At 40.1% G+C, this 16,940-nt stretch overlaps 1 protein-coding gene across 3 annotated transcripts; it reads left to right on the top strand.

Annotated features, from left to right (window-relative positions):
• Window positions 1-698: 698 nt before the first annotated feature.
• Window positions 699-12,942, top strand: LOC127387579 (cytochrome P450 2J6-like). 3 transcript variants are annotated; one of them, XM_051626067.1, is made up of 10 exons: window positions 699-2,360; window positions 3,676-3,838; window positions 4,198-4,347; window positions 5,265-5,425; window positions 7,582-7,758; window positions 8,168-8,309; window positions 9,696-9,883; window positions 10,959-11,100; window positions 11,625-11,799; window positions 12,200-12,942. In XM_051626067.1, exons 1-10 carry the CDS (start codon window positions 2,190-2,192, stop codon window positions 12,249-12,251), a joined length of 1,521 nt encoding a protein of 506 aa, XP_051482027.1. In that variant the 5' UTR covers window positions 699-2,189; the 3' UTR covers window positions 12,252-12,942. The 3 variants fall into 3 exon arrangements, with proteins under 3 accessions (XP_051482027.1, XP_051482029.1, XP_051482028.1); XM_051626069.1 differs by lacking the exon at window positions 12,200-12,942 and having other exon boundaries at window positions 11,696-12,190; XM_051626068.1 differs by lacking the exon at window positions 12,200-12,942 and having other exon boundaries at window positions 11,625-12,190.
• The last annotated feature ends 3,998 nt before the right edge of the window (window positions 12,943-16,940 follow it).

Raw genomic sequence — 16,940 nt, 5'->3', positions numbered from 1 at the left:
GAAGAGTTTTCACTCCCAAGTGATCTGGTCCATTTCATTCTGTGTTTTTAAATAGACCTACAAGTCTCGAGCTGTTTGAGACTTCTGCTCTGCAGTCTTAGTGCAAAAAAATGAAATAAGGAATATTATGTGCTCATCTCTTTGATTGTCTGGCACAACATGCTCTGACTAGCTCATTCCTCTTTTCTGTTCCAAGCAGATTTTTTTCCAAGTTTGTTCCAGCTCTCTCTGGTAAGTTTTACATTCCTTATTAAAAAGATTAAGGAGTCTAAAAAAGAATTTACATAAATAGCTACAATATCTGTGGTTCTTCTGTCAGAATGCTGCAGTCTGATTCCATTGTGTGAGTCAGAAAATGGGGGCGAGCAGAGGAGCACATCCTGCTTCCATGACTTCTCCTGGCTGTGCGTGTCCTGCTGCCAGGCGGAGACCATGCGTGATGCCAAGTAGGTATTTCAGGTTTGCAGGAAAGGTGCTGGGTGCAGCACCCTTTCTGTCCCCAGTTTTGGCAGACAGCTTGCAGAGAAGGCAGCTCCTATAGTGTTTCTTTTTCCTTTTAGAGCCCTCGTGCTGTGCACCCAAGCAGTCAATGGTGAGCTGATACAAGAGGAGTGAAGAGGAAGACAGAGAAGGTGGATCTGATCCTGGGAAGGGACCTCGGCTGTCACCAAGGAGTGCCATGAACCCAAGGTATTTACAAGATATGGGAGGGGTTGGGCCTCTTTAAGAGTCAACTTTTGTTTGCATGCCTCTGTTGCCCTATTTCTCTTTAGCTGTTGATGTTGATCCCTCTCAGATGGTATCTAAAAAGATGTGCTGTCCTAGCATGACTCCTCAGAATAGGCTTGCAGGCAGGTGAGATAGAGAACGTGTCCTGAAACCCTGTCATTAGCCTGGGAGGGTGAGCTCCCTCTCTGAATAGCTGCCTCTAGTACTTGCCTGACAGACATCCTAGCAACTATGTGCTTTGTGGGTGGGAGGTGGAGATGATACCTAAAACTGAATTTTGGGCATGGAACATACATAATGGGGTGCAGACAAGCTGCCATGAGGGTGGAAGGGCACAGGTCACAGTGTGTTTTAGTTCAAAGGCCTAAGTAGAGGGCAAATGGATTCACTGGTAAGATGAATACCTTTCTGTTCTGCTGAGCTGTCAGACAGCTCTAAGCCCTGCCTTCCCAGGCAATCAGTTCTTCCTCATGGAAATTGTGGCAAACACACACATCAGATCAGGCTCCCCTCTTCCCTGTCCTCCAGCACCATTTTGTGTGAAGAGGAAAGCAAGTTGTATCCCCTTCAACATCTCCCAAAGATGTGGCAAAGCTGTTTGGCAGCTGCCTGTCTCAATGCAAACAGTTCATGTCTAGGCTGTGAGGTGCAACCACCAGAACATAGCTGATATGTGTGGAAAAGTCAGAGTGAGCCTGGACAGTCAGGGGAGATGCAGAGCAGCCAGCCAGAGTTTCTCAGAAGGGATGAAGGGGCCATATGGGGCTGTAGGTGGGCAAGGCAGGCCAGCCTCAGGAGCTGTGAACATCCCTTCTCCAAGAGTTACATGTGGAATCTGTTACTTTTCTGTTCACCCTATGAAAGTAACAACACTGTGGAAAAGCATCACTGATGCCTAGTTGTTCTTCTTTTATCTGCAGTAGGCACAAAATTAAAAGAGCTTAAAATTTAAACCACGAGGAAAACCAAAATATTAAAGGAATAGCAGAGAACTTCAGAATCAAGCAATAGTGTGGGATGATTGACTGAGCAGTGCACACAGTTAGTGCATGTGATGGCTACTGATGATCCTGAACTTTTCAACAATCCCACTGGCTTCATGTGTGTAGACAACTCCCAAGAAATTTTATTTTATTTTTTTTTATTTCTCTGTTCTTGCAAGAGGCTTTTTATGAAACCAGTGCTGTGGGAAAGGACCTTTGTCACAGCAACTGTTATGACACAAGGAGGTGTGTAATTAACCCATATTTTGTATCTCTTGCAGAGAATGATTGTCAGATTTGTAGCTGCAATGTAATTGAATGATGGAGAAGTGAAGTGATAGGGAGGGACTGAAGTTTCAACATCTCTTTTAATAGGGAGGTACCAGCAAAGCAAGATAAATCCTTTATCCTCAGGTCTGTCCTCTGTCTATGTAGCAGTTTTTCAGAGACAAGGTAGCCCTGTAAGTCAGAAGTGAGATGTCAACAGTAAGTGTGGTGCTGGTGGTTTTTGTGGTGTCTCTGCTCTTCATGCAGTTTCTGAAATTGCAATGGATGAGAAGACGGTTTCCTCCTGGACCAACTCCATACCCTATCTTTGGAAATCTGCTGCAGATGAACTTCCAAATTCATCATGAGATCCTTAAAAAAGTATGTATTTTCAGGCAAATAATTACTGGACTAGTCAGTTGATTGGAAAGTAAATGTGAGTCTTTAACATAGTCTTATTTTGAATGCTAGGGAGGCATTTATTCTTAATTGTATAAATGTGAAAATGGGGATCATTAAAATGTTTCTTGTTATAAAAATTACTATAAAACATTAAAACCTCATACATATGAACAAACAAATACTGACAATAATATTCCTGTCTTACACATAGGATAAAGATACATTTTAAAGCAGTGTCCTGAATTCTGAGCACCCTTTTGCATATCTGTGTCTTGACTGTTGTTGCACTGACAGTTTCTGAGTATCCCATGAAATAGCTACTGAATGCATGTGTTTCCATTATGGAAAAAAAGAATTTTTAAATACTTACTCAACAGATTTTTCTAAAATTTTAATTTTTTTTTCTAACACACAATTTGGTTAGATTTTCACAAGAGACTTCAGTCTGCTGAGCCTGAGTGAGCTTTTAAGTAGCTGAACTAACTCATGGTGTGCCAATGCTCCCTCTCTTAGTCCACTTGTAATTCACAGCACTTCTAGAATTTGTATTGTAGTGTTTTATATTCCTCAGACATATGTATTAAATATCTACCAATTAAATATACGAGCAATAGCACCTCACTTTCACTCTTTGTTTTCAACCTTCCTTTTCCCTGTTCCTTCCCTGTCCTGCCAGTTCTCCTGAGTCACGTATTTCAAAGATAAATAGTAAGACTCCATTACATTACATTACAGCCAGTGCAAGTCTGGTCTTTTCTTCCAATTCTGATCCTCCAAACCTGAAGAGTGGTATTGCTCACCCCAAGAATTCAAAAGCCATTAACTTCTAGTGGTGCACGTGTATGTGGCACTGGGGAGACGATGCTATCCCAGCTGAGCTAGAAAAGAGAGGGCGATTCCTGCTTTACCCACCTCCTCAGCTGCTTTTGCTACACTTGATGCACGAAGGGGAATCTGTAGAAGGTTCGCATAAAACTCATCAGCTAAAGTTTTATTCTACAAACATGTTAAGAATTAATCTGCAATGACTTTGAATTCCAAGACATGAGATAAATAACATCACAGACATTGGCAATATTGGCTGTCTGACACTTTAGGAACATCTTGTTGAGTAAATAACACTTTATATAGAAACCTGACTTCAAGATACATTTTACGAAGAGGAGATTTGATGTTCTCTTCTCAAGGTCAGTCCACCCTGGGGCATCTGTCAAGGGAAAAGCTCTAGTTCATCTTGTTGATTTAAATGTGCTTGTTCTCACCCGTGTTGTTCTGATGCTGCTTTGTTCTACAGATGGCAAAAAGTCATGGCAATGTCTTCACCTTATGGATTTTAAACAATCCTGTAGTTGTCCTGCAAGGGTTTAAGGCAGTGAAGGAAGGTCTGACTGTCCATGCTGGAGATGTTGCTGGAAGGCCAGTAAATGCTGTCTTTAACTTTTTTACTCATGGAAATGGTAATTATTATTTTCACAAATTCTTCTCATGTGTTCTAACCCTTGTTTTGAAAATGGATTTAGAGCCTTAAAGTCCTTGATTTACAGTGCAAAAAAGGTGACTATTGTAATGAGTTTTTATGCAACTTTTTTTTTTTTTTATTCTGCTGAAGCAATAATGGCAGGATGTAGCTATTGTAAGAGTTTCTATGCAGGACATAGATGGCTAAACTAGAAGAAGGAAAGGAAAGAGGAATGCTGCCAGACTGCTGGCAGAGCTTTGAAAATAATACAATGAAAGAGAGGCTGCTTTGACATATTAACTTTATCAATTCATTAAGTTATAAAGCATTAACAGCATTAGTTCATCGTCATCCTAGGTGTTATGTTCTCCAATGGTCGGCTGTGGAAGCAACAGAGGCGTTTTGGACTTGCAACAATGAGGAAAATGGGAGTAGGGAAGAAAAGCCAGGAGATTCAACTACAAGAGGAGGCCACTCACCTGGTGGAATATTTGCGGAAAATGGACGGTATGTGACTCTGTGCAGGTCAGGCTGTGCAACAGATGATTTTTCCTGAAGGATTGGTCCCCTGCAGCTTTTGAAACTATTTTAGTACATAAACAGATATACAGCCAAGTCCCAAAGGTCTGTATCAGTTGATCTGCGTGAGATGTTTCCTTGCAGATGTGCTGCATGTGAAACCGCATAGTATGAACTTTGAGCAGGGGACTCCATGGTCCCTGACTCTTAGTGTTATTACTTCATAGTCAGTTTTACATTACTCGTGGTCACAGGATCAGGGTAACAGCAAACAGTGACAAAATAGGTGTCACAAAAGGCCCCGTATCCCTCTGAAGAGAAGGAGAATGAGGCAGGAAATATTAAAAGCTTTTTTCATGTCTGTACAACCCTCTGGCTCTGCTCTGGAAATGCAGTAGAAAAAGCCCATGTCACACAGGTTGTGGTAGCCTCCTCTTTAAGAGAGAAAGTTTGTTCAGATTGTGAGGCTTGAACAATGGGGTGAATCTATAGGTATGCTTAATTCTTCTGTTATTCAGGTGTAAAGGATATGAAGAAAGAATAGAAAGTTGTTCTTTCTTCAATTCAGCTGCTTATTCATACAATATCTCAGCTGACCTCTGCTGTAACCAGGTTATTGCCAAACATGAGACCCACTGATGCCAAAGTTCTGTGAAATCTGGGTATTTTTATCACTACTACTACAACTAATTAAATTCCCACCAGCAGTCTTGCCTTTTCTTAACCAACAGTGTTTTTCAGATGTCTGGACTTAGTTTTTACTCATGCCTTTTACCAATAAATTGCAATTTGCCATCCAGCAATTTAATTAACATCAGAAGTGTTCATAAAATGCCATCAGTTCTCCTTTTCATGGGAACAGTAGGAACAGTATCAATGGTAAATGCTCTTCGCTGTATTTACAGGAAAACCTCTGGACCCCACGATGCCTGTTGTCCACACTGTCTCAAATGTGATTTGTTCTGTGATTTTTGGACATCGCTTCTCTGAAGACGATGAAAATTTTCTCCACTTGATTGAATCCGTTGATACTATAGCAGCATTTGGGAACAGCTTCTCTTTTTTTGTGAGGAAAATGTTTTTCTTTTGTTGTTGTTTGCTTGCTTTATATAGAGGGACAATCAAAAAGGCAACTGGCGTGCTACTTTTATAACAAAATTGAATAGTTGTGCACCTGGAATTGCTGGGGTGTGCAGCAGAACAGTACATCCAGATGCTGAGTTCAGAACTTGTTTCTGTTGCTTGTGCTTCATCATAGCACAGACATTTCCCATGCCTGATGGACAGGGGTGGAAGCCTGAAGGCTTGCCTTGTGTTTGGGAGATGTACAAAGGACTGTCTTGCAAAAGCACTTCCTGTACTGCTTTCGTGTTTGAAACAATAACTGTAACTCAGTAGTAAAATACAGGTTAAAATATCTGAAAAGCTCTAGAATAGGTTTGTCTTAAGCTCTGTCTGACAAAGCAGTTTTATTCACTCTATGACATCATACGACTGTCAATAATTGCCAAGAATAATATCAGTCTTTACCGCTTCCTTCACTAGTGTTAGGTAACTTCATAGAAACTTAAGAGCAATTGTTCTGCACGAAGGTAACAGATGATGAAACTGCTTAATGGCAGCTGTTCCTGTAGCTTTTTGCAGCAACACCTGCACTATCTCTGTGCGTCCTGATGAGAGTCCAGTAATCTGTGCTGAATGAGCTGCTGGATGGTATTTGACAGCAGCTCCTAACTCGACATCTGGCCCACTGGAGAGGAAAAAATGCTGCCTTGCTTCTGTGTGAAGCTGCAAAAAACAGTGGGACAGGTTGCTTCAAGCAAAGGCAGTTTTATCACTAACCCTTTAGGAGTGGGAGCTGCAATACTGCATATAGCCAATAAGTCAATTTAGCAATGTACAAGGCAGCCTGCTTCTGCACAGCTTGCTGGAACTTATCTGGCCTTGTGTCTTGCATGATTTCCACCACCTCTTATTAGCTGGGAACTGCTGTAGACAAGACCCTAGAGAATTTGAGGACTAATTTGAGAATTTTGGTTAAAGAAAACAAACCCAAAAACTACTTATGATATTTTTCTCCCAAAAGATGTCAGTGGAATGATTCCTAACCTGTCTTCTAATCAGAGTAAACATGGGATCAGATAATTCTAAACTGCTCTCAGTAGGTATTTGTATAAGCTGTTCTTAATAGTGTGTCCACAGCTAACAAAAAAACATTCCAGACCAGTATTTCATTCAGGCCTGCTCTCCACAGTGCTTTCAGAGTGATGCACAATCCTTTAATGATGGTCTGTACTAATCTCTTCTCTTTGTAAGTAGTTTTAAGCAAAATTATGCAATAGGACAGAGAAGAAATACAAGTCAGGAATCAGATCAGTTTGTGGGAAGATAAATCTTTGACATGCAGCCACCATTTCAGTAGATGAGCCCAAGAGCTATGACCTAATGCATAATTTAAGCTGCAGTAATTTTGTAACCTGGAAGGACCTGCTGCGATCTGTAACAGGGGAAAAAAGAAAGGGAAATTAAGTAATGGAATAAATGTTAGAAAGTGTTTTGTTTTCTGCTGAGATGTGTCTTTATATATATTTATATATATAGAATGGTGTAAGTGCAAGAACGTGAATAGGTTCAGAACAGTGAACAGACAGTAGGGAATCCACATGGCTCAGTATTTCTACTTCAAGTTGTTTTGCATATCACACAGATCTGATGTGTTTGCTTCTTCTTCATGAGAAAGTGTAGCTGAGTAAAATCCCCATGTGTTCAGGATTCTACAGCAAGGAAATAAACCTGGGTTTGTCAATTTCTGTTTTCATGTAGCAGATGTGTCATGAAAGTCAGCCCAGATCTGTTTTTTCAGTGATGAGATATCAATTATGTGCATGTTGGATAATCTGAGAACAGAGACAAATTTTTATGAGGTCCTTCCTACTAAAGTTCAGCCTAGCAAAGATTACGGGTACAGAGAAGCTTCATTTATTCTTTGCATATCACAGTGGAAAAATTAGCATAAAACTAAGAGAAATTCTTCTCAAGGGAAAAATGGGATTAAGAAAGGTTTTAATGAATCGTGGGATAGGCACTATCCCTTCAATGTCATGGTGAAGATGCAGTCATCAGAGTCTTTGATTTTTCCATTATCCAAATGTCTTTATTAGGATGCCAATTCAGTGTGCTAACATCAGTGATACCACATATCTAAAATACCTCTTTTTATAGGTATTTGAATTATTTCCCTGGTTTGCAACACATTTCCTAGCGTCAGTGAAACAGGCCATTTCCAGCAAAAATTTTGTGAATGCTCTATTAGCAAAGGAAATTGAAAGCCACAAGGAAAGAAGAAAACAAAATGAAAATCAAGATTTTATTGATTACTATTTGGATGAGATAGATAAAGTGAGTATCTCTGCACTCTTCTTGCAGTCCACTAACGAGAGATTTTAAGCACTCCTTTGATTATAATGAATGTCTAATAGAAATTTAGAAATATACAGTTTCTCCACAGAAAAACTTATACGTAGGTGAATTAGAAAAAGCAGACACTGAGGGATGGCAGAAGGATGAAGTAATAACGTAAGTAGATTTACAGGTAGATTTTCAATAACCACAATAATAACAGATCTGCCTATGGTTAAGTTACAACTAGAAAGAAATCTTACTGGAGAATATTAGAATTTTTTTTTCATATAATTCAGAAAGTTTTATTTTCTAGCCCTTTAATTTATTTTTTTCATTTTGGATAGTATCAGTAAATATTCCTTTGATGCAAGGTGATGTTTTTGTTTTTTGTGTGCCATATCTGCAGACTAAAGGAGATGCTGATGCTACTTATGATGAAGAAAACTTGATGCAGAGCATTTTTGACCTCTTTCTGGCAGGTACAGAAACTACAGCCACCACTTTATGTTGGGCATTGCTCTACATGGTGCTTTATCCTGATATTCAAGGTAAGCACACCCAAATAGTTCTGCAACTTTTCAGAAATTATGCTTGGCCAAATAGTAGTAGAGGTTTTTCAAAGAATGGTAGAAGAACTAATAGTTGGGGTATGAAGCAGGTGAACTGCATGTCTCTCTTTCTTGTATAATTTCTTACTTAGTGGCCAGTCATTTTAGGTTTCATTTTTAAGACATCTATACAGAATGCAGAGTGTGATTCTTCTGACAATAATTATTAGACTTCTTCTGAGGACATGGTCTTCAGGTTGGCCTTTTCAACCCCATCTTTGATGTGCTCCTGCTTCTTGGCAGCAGAAATAACTTCAATAGAGTAGGAGGTTGCTAGTATGTGTGGTTATTCCCTGAAGCTGAAAACTTCAAATATCTACACATATATAGATATTAAAAAAAAAATGGGGATGAGTAGCTTGAAACTGTATGCTTTTAAAAATGATATTCACAGAGGAAAGACAGAGGTTGGGACAGTAAAATAAGTGAAAAGGAAGAGTCAGAGTGTACAGGATAGAAAGGATTAAAAGGTATACAAATCACTTAAAAGCCTTCATAATTGGGAATTTAAGCTGTGTACGAGGCGCAGCAAGAGACTGGCAAGAAGAAAATGGTGGAAGTGGTAAGGAGAAATTATTTTCCACTGTTGATACCTCACAGCACCTCAAAAGACCTAACATTTGAGGCTGGATTGCACATATTGAACTTTCACAGCTTGATCTTTCACCCTCTCGGGATATAATCAAATGGTCTTAAATTTCCTGATGCATGGGGTCAATCTAATTGCAATGATAAAGGCTGCAGTATTAATCAGACCATTTCAGCTCAGAAATCAATCAGAAATTACCATTTCAGCTCAGATTCCAAGTAAAAAAAAAAAAAAAGTCCTTGGAAGTATTAATTTGTGTAAGTGCTTCCCAAGGCAGGTAGTTAAAGAATAGCAATTAGGTCACCTGTGGGTGACAAACTAAATCTGTGTGGTTCTGAGTGAAGAACAATCCTTGGTCAGTTTCTAAGCTGGTCTCCTAATAGATAAGTAGTATTTAATTTTCCAATTGATTCCTTGCCTATAAAAACAAATATTAATAAAAGTATTTTTATAAATTATTTCAGAACAGTAAATGTAACAGGAACCAAAAGATTCTTATAGAACAACTTTGCTATCATTATTTTTAAAGTATTACTTGGGTATGTAAGCTATAAACAGCTTCACTGACAAATTTTGTTCAGGTCATCTGTACAGCAGTTTGAAGGAATTCTTATTTTATACAACATCTTTTTAATCTTCTTGGATGCTATACTTGCTGTAAAGAGCAATAGGAGAAATATGAGTATAGAGTTTATAGATTGTTCGTTGTGCCATTAAAGCTGAATATTCCTCCTTAGAAAAAGTCCAGAAGGAGCTGGATGCTGTTCTGGGTTGTTCCCATTTAATTTGCTATGAGGACAGAAAACAGTTGCCCTACACAAATGCTGTGGTTCACGAGATCCAGCGCTACAGTAACATAATCTTAATTGCACTTCCCAGACAGAGCCTGAGGGACACAGAGCTGCTGGGATTTCCTGTTCCAAAGGTACAAATATGCCCCATATTTCAATATCTGACATCTGGGACACTTGTAACAGTTTAAAAAAATGATTTGGTGTAACTTTTTAACTACTGAAGCCACCACAGCTAGTGATTCCCAAAACACTATCCTTTTTTTAGTTTCTTTTTATTTAATTGCTCATTTAGTTGAAAAGCAACTGGGATTGAGAACTGCTGATGTCAGTAGGTCTTTGGATGCATTTAGAAAGGCTTTAGAGGGTTTTCCTGATTGGGGACATGAGCTCTTGTGAGCTGTGGATTCTAGCAGTGCCCCTAAGTTATGACTGCCTCTAAGGCCAGCCTTTTGTAAAGAGATGTGCCCTTTGTCCTAACTATTAGTAGGTTCCTGCATCATTATTTCTGTCAATAGAAAACTTGTGAATGGTGACTGGAAATAAATATATTCATTTCCAGCAGTCTCAGTCAGGTCTGTCCCTTCTCAAAATGGCTTATCTGCTGGTGAACAGAGGCCATCCAAAACTGGAAAAAAGGTTTTTCTGAAAAACTTGGAAAATTGAAATTATTTTCATAGCAGAAGCTTTTAAATACAGGATCTTGCAAACGTTATAATAAAAAGTATTTCAGGTTTTGTAACTGAAAAGTACACAAGGGCTTGTTTCTAAATGCTCTCCCATCCCTGCTTGTCATGCAGTTTCAGTTTCATTCCTTTTTTCTGCTCAAAGCAGCTCTAGGGTTGCAGAATTTATTGAGTAACAAACAGGAAAATTAAGCTGATACTCATGTTATTCTGTAACTCAAAAGCTGAATAAGTAATGAAAATACTTAGTGATAATAGGAAAAATAAAAGCAATGTTTTAACAACGTTAACATCATAACATCCTAACAATTTATTATACTGAACTTATTGGCAGCAAGTCAAAGGAAACACAACATTCTCAAAAGGTTAAACTTCTCATGAAATGTTTTAAAGCTTGATCTCATTTTTTTAAAAAATGAGACTTTAAATTAGGACTTTGGATTCTTTGCTCCTTTGTCATTATTTGCTTATCTGATGAGTGTGCACAACAAGACAGAACTGAAGCTGCTCCTCCTTTTTTCAGAATACCATAATTTTAGCAAATATTGACTCTGTTCTGTCTGATCCTGGAAAATGGGAGACACCTGATCAGTTCAACCCAGGCCACTTTCTGGATAAAGATGGAAACTTTGTAAACAGAGAAGCATTCTTACCATTTTCCATAGGTATGTGCACTGAACAGGGATTTATTGACTCCATGTGAGAACAACTTAGGATCCATTTGTTCCCCTGGGAAAGGATATACAAATAGGTATATAAACACATTGCACTGTTTCAAAGATCTCCAGGAAGAGACAAGTCCAACTGTATATGGAAAGACTGGAAGAGAAGGAATGATGCACAGAAAAATGTTTCTTGGGAGACAGATCCAGTTTCTCTTGGAGAAGAGATCCAGTTATCAAAATAGTAGCAGCAAAATGCATAGTCCTAGAAAGACTGTAAATGCAAACTGTGTAATGCTGGAGATAATTTCCATAATGTTTTGCTGCCTACTGTAAATATAGAGTAAAGCTTTCACTTCTGTTAAAAATACAAAATTCAGTTCTGAATCATTAAATAACAAAGTAAGTTAAGAGAAAAAAGGACAAAGGCTGCAGAAAACAAGTAGAAAACCTGAACTCCCAAGCAGGTTAGAAAGTGAGGTGTGACAGCAGTGCTTGTGCTGATTGCCTTTTCTGTCTTTTCACAGGGCAACGTGTGTGCATGGGGGAGCTGTTGGCAAGGATGGAGCTCTTCATTATCTTTTCCACCCTGTTACAGGCATTCAAGTTCACTCTGCCAGAAGGAGTGAAGGAAGTCAATACTAAACTTGTTTTTGGGAGCACCATGAAGCCATCTCCCTACCAGCTCTGTGCCATTCCTCGGTAGGAAATGATGCCCCACAGATTCAGGGAAGACTGCAAGATTGTTTCTGCCTGTGAATTCCTTTTTGCACATCTTAATATTTTGGCTTTCCTCTTAATTTGGTTAATCACTACCCTGAAAGATGCTTTTCAGACAGTTGCATCCTGAAGATTGTGCCCACAAAGAGTTAACGTTTTGTTCTCGTTTTCTGTTAGGAAATTCTTGGTAAATTTCTCCTGCTGCATAACAAATAAAGATATTAAGGGAAGAATTAGAATTGGGCCTTATTTATTGCTAACTGGAAAGAGGATTTACAGAGAAAGAACTTGAAGTCCATAAACTAGAAGTCTCATGATTAAAGATCTATGCATTCTTTCTCATTTGTGGAGGTGGGCTTAGAGATCTTTCCATCTCTCTCAGGGTATTAATGGATGCAGGAGTTAAAAGAAGCTCTTGGGGAGAATCTTCGTAGAAAAGCAGGTAATATTATCTGAGATAACTCTCCCTTAGACAGCTCAGGTTTGTTGTTGTGCAAGTTTGTTGTATACAACACAACCATTGACACCTGGCAAGACGGTTCAGGGATTTCACCCACTAAGCCAGGCAGTATTTCAGCTCTTCAGATGAAAAGAGAGGAGTGGCTTCATCAGCCATTTGTGGAGAGCTTTTCATAATACTGTCAAGGAGCAAGGACTGAAAGACAAATTACAACAGGGAATAGACACAAGGTGTTGATAAATTGTTATTTTGTATGAGCCCACTGGTTGATAGCAGCATGAGAACATGTCTTATTTATGACAGGTAGTCTTCTGGTGTGTGTTTGCTCCAGATCCTCCAATAATTTATTCAGCTTGATTTGTTCTTTTAGGTCTTTAGTGGATTCTTTATCACAGTTAGCTGGCTTCACATCAGACAGCATAAATTAGCGTATCATGACTAACAGAAGATTTGACACTACTGAAGAATTCTTGAAGCCCATTATGAGCCTGGTGTGGTGCTTAAGGACTTGGTAAAAGAGGATAATTAACCTTTTGCATGTTTGGTTGCTGACAGTTAACAAGGGATTTTTTTTGACAGCATTGGGAGTATATTCTTCCTGTATGACATACAAAGTGGATACAATATGCCAACAGACAAAGGATGATTTTTATGAACTAATTAACTGATAGTGCCCTCTGTGGGACTGAAGTCATGATCAGCTGCATTTGTTTCAGGTACCTCTGCCTACCTTGTATTGTAAAACACCTCAGTCTGACAGGCAGAGATTTGTGAAAACAGTGATCTCATACAGGATGAAACCTGGGTTGCCATTTTCTTCCCCAGCAGGATTACCTTTATGAGGTGGTTCAACCCTCTCCACTGCTGCGGGCTGGACAGCAGCATGTCCAGTTGGTGGATGGTTGGTGTGAAGTCCCCTCCATGCTAGAACTGCAAACACCCCCCTGGCAATAGCTCCACACTGGTACAGGGGTGGGTGCTTCATTTGTATCCACATGAATAGCAGGAGAAGAGGCAATGACAGCAGCAGGTCCTTGTCTTCAGCACAAATCACTAATCCTAAAGAATAGCTGGTAGATAGCACTGACATATGAGAAGGTACTGGCCATCTTACTCCCCACAGATCACTCTAGTCTCCTTTCCTTGCTTTGACTTCATGTTCAAAATCCTCTTCAGGCATTCTCTTGCTTGATCTGCTTTCCTGCTTTTCATTTTTGCTGCCAGTTTGGCTGTATTTGGCTTCACTCTTTGCCACAAAGGCTGGTTTGAAATAAGCCTTCAGAGGACCATGCACACTTTGTGCATGCACTAATGAACCCAGGTACAGCTGAAGTACCTTGTGATAATTCCCAAGCACATAAAATTGGCTCATGTAATAATAAGATCTCTTTACTATTGGCCTTTGGAGGGAGGTCTAGCAAATTTCTTTGAACTTTGTGGAGAGTTCAACTCTGATCTGATGCACAAAAAGACTCTTAAGAGATGAAGAACATGCCTTTACTCTCTCCTGACTCCTAAAGTAGCTGCTCAATGGTTCAACCCCTTTCTATTTAATGTGCTTTTTTACACCTGTGTTTTCAACTCCCCTGTGCATTCCCTCATTAATTTTTTTCTTTATAGAGTGTCCTCCATCTCCAGGTTTTTCTTTGGATCTCTTCTAGGCCCATTCTGTTTGCTGTTTCTACTTAAGCTTTCCTCACCTCCAGCTCTTCTTCTCATCTCACTCCCATTTGTTGTAACATGCATTTGGCAGTTGTTGCTCCTTCTAGTGTCTTCCATCTTCTTTCTGATTTTCTCTTGTATCCTCTTTCTGGTTTTCCTGCCTTTCCTGCACCATGCAGTTGTCTTTCCCTGTTCTATACACTGTCATAACATGCAGAGTAGCCACAGTTATGTTCCCTAACAGCATTGCTTTGTATGCATTAAGATAAAAAGCTGATCATGGCAGCCACTTCACCTCCACAAGCAGAAGATACAGGGAAATAATGTCATTGTTGAAGAAAGCAGCCTGAGGCTTTATTGTCACTAGCACCAGTAAGAAAAGACCATTTTGAAAAATGAGTGGTTGTCAGAAAGCTTAAGAGAAAAAAACCAATTAGGTAAGTGGCAGCTTCTTTCTTCCTCTATCTGGCAGGTCATTGCTAATAGCCTTGTCAACTGTATTCATTTTGTTGTGAATATGTTTCATTTTGGAGAATGTAATTGCCATCAGAGTATCACCATTTCTGCATATGAAACAAAAATTACTCAATCCTTGTTTCTTGGTTTTCTGAATCTCAACCCATGCTCCCAGAATATTCCATGCCCCAGGTGTTAATGAGTCCCTGCAGCTTTTTCATCACGATTTAGGAAATCCATCATGTTGAGAGGGTTTGGACTGCATGCTGCAATGTCTGGATTCTGCTAAAAGGGTTTAAAAAGTTGACTTAGTAAAAATGATCACTGGGGATGGGTTATTGTGTTTAATACACTTGGTCCAAGGATCTGTGCCACCCTAGAGAAATATCTAGGAAAAATTAAGTAGACCCCAAATGTTTCATAGTTTCACACTTGAAAATCTGGCAGAAATCAAATACAGTCCTGGAAGAACTAGAGATCTGAGGTGGATATTGGAATTTAAACTGAATCTTTATTGCCTACCGTAGACACATCATATTAAAACACAAATCTTCTATTTAAGTCCTAGATTGTCACCTAGTGACAGCTGTCCTGGGTACAGAGAATCGGGTACAGAGCAAGTCCAGCTGGAGCCAGGGAGAAAGGGACTCTTTGAGTCCCGCCGGTGCCGGGGGAGGCGGCCGAGCAGTCACAGGCGAGCGCTGCAGAAAGGTGTGGGAGCAAAGCACTTGGAAGTGTGCCCGGGCACAACCCGCGGGGCAGGCGGCTGCGGGCTGGCTCGGGGCCGCCCGCTCTGCGCCGCCGCTGCTCGGCTTCATTTCCTGCCCTTTTGCTTTCCTCTGGCTGCTCCTGGGGTGTGCCTCCGCTTTAGATGGGGCAGGAGGGACATGGCTGTTGCCTGGGCAGGGCCTGGGCGTCATGGAGGGAAGCAGAGGGCCGAAGTCTGGAAAAGACAGGAGATCACCTCAACAAGAACAAGGTTTTAAAGCCCCCTGAAGCGGCCAGAGCATGAGAGGAGGCATGGAACCTCAGACAACAGAAATTATGAGAAAGGAATAAGAAAGGAAGAGCTTTGGGCTAGTGCTAAGACTATGGCAGAGGATGTGGGTGAATCTGACAAGGGGTTGAAAGGACAAATAGTATTTGAATACTTGGATTTGTGAGAAATAACTGATAACGTGAAAACTGAAGGCTGTAAGGCCAAAGGAAGAAGGAGAGGTTCTCCTGTGAGGCTGCAGCCCTGGCAGCGGTGGAGGTTCTGGGCCTTAACTCCTTTGCTTCCCCATGAAGAAGACCAATGGCCAAAAATATTTTCCCTGTTGAGCAAAATAATTTAGATGAAAAGTCTGCATATGTAAAAGGCCAGGGAGGGTACTACATTGATGCTAATGAAAATTTCTGATTAACTGGTAAAACTTAAGTAAATGTTGTAAAATTACACTGGATAAAAATTACACTGGACAGGTAAAACAACATAATTTCTTTTAAAGAGAACTTTTTTCTCTGTAAAAGTGAAGAACTAAATTAGAAATGGAAAATAAGCTTTTTATTACAAACAAACAAAGCTTGTGTAGAAACAGAGAAATGACCCTCTCTTGGTTAATACACATGAATTGGTTATACTGTAGTGGTTACAAAACACCGTGGTTGGAGGCTAATTCATTTGGAGGTCTGGAAAAATCCTTGTGGGCTGGCAAACTCCAGGCTGTTCTCTCTGGGTAAGTGTGTCTCATGTCCCAGAGCCACAAATCCTTGGAAACAGTTCATGTCCCAAAGGTGGTACTTGAAAGAAGCAAGCTGATGCACGAGCCATCTTGGCAGGTTTTCAGAAAAGTAATGAAAAGGTATTCCTTTTACTAGTGTTTTGATATTGGGGGATGTTTTTCATAGGGAAGCATTTATCCAATAGCATTTCAAATCTAGATGTGTAACAGAGGGCTGTAAACCCATTTGGTAATGTCCCATCCCTGGAAGTGTTCAAGGACAGGTTGGACAGGAGTTTAAGCAACCTGGACTAGTGGGCGGTGACCCTGTCCAGGCAGGGGGATTAAAACTAGATGGTCTTTAGGGTCCCTTCCAACCCAAGCCGTTCTGTGATTCTGTGAACTGTCATTGTTTTGTGGTGCCCGGAATCCCTCTCACTTGGTCTCTGTGGTCTGTTTGCAGGGATGCCAACTCCCCTGATGCTTCCTGCCCGTGGTGAGGCTTGGCAAAGAGCTTTAGCTACAGACTGTGTGTATTCTCACGTTACCAAGTTTGACATGTGCATGCCGTGACTGGTTCTTGCTGAGGCCCTTCATTCTGATTGTAGCTTAGGATTCCTAGTAGGTTTTGCCCATTTTTTTTTAAAATCTCTGTTTCACAATAGATGCACTTCCTGTATGCATATGGTTTGTTTATATGGCAAGCTTTGTGATGATTGCTCAAAATATCCTTGACGGTATCCACACTTATGTCAAAATTGAAAGGGGAAACTCAGAAGCAGGCAAAACCCTCAGTGAAGTTAGCTACTCTAAACAGGCTATTGAAATAGTGGTGATGGTCA

Source organism: Apus apus, chromosome 8 (genome assembly GCF_020740795.1).
Source record: "Apus apus isolate bApuApu2 chromosome 8, bApuApu2.pri.cur, whole genome shotgun sequence".
In the NCBI taxonomy this organism is placed as follows: domain Eukaryota; kingdom Metazoa; phylum Chordata; class Aves; order Apodiformes; family Apodidae; genus Apus; species Apus apus.
Note: the sequence above shows the minus strand (reverse complement) of the source record. Positions and strands in the feature narration are given on the sequence as shown.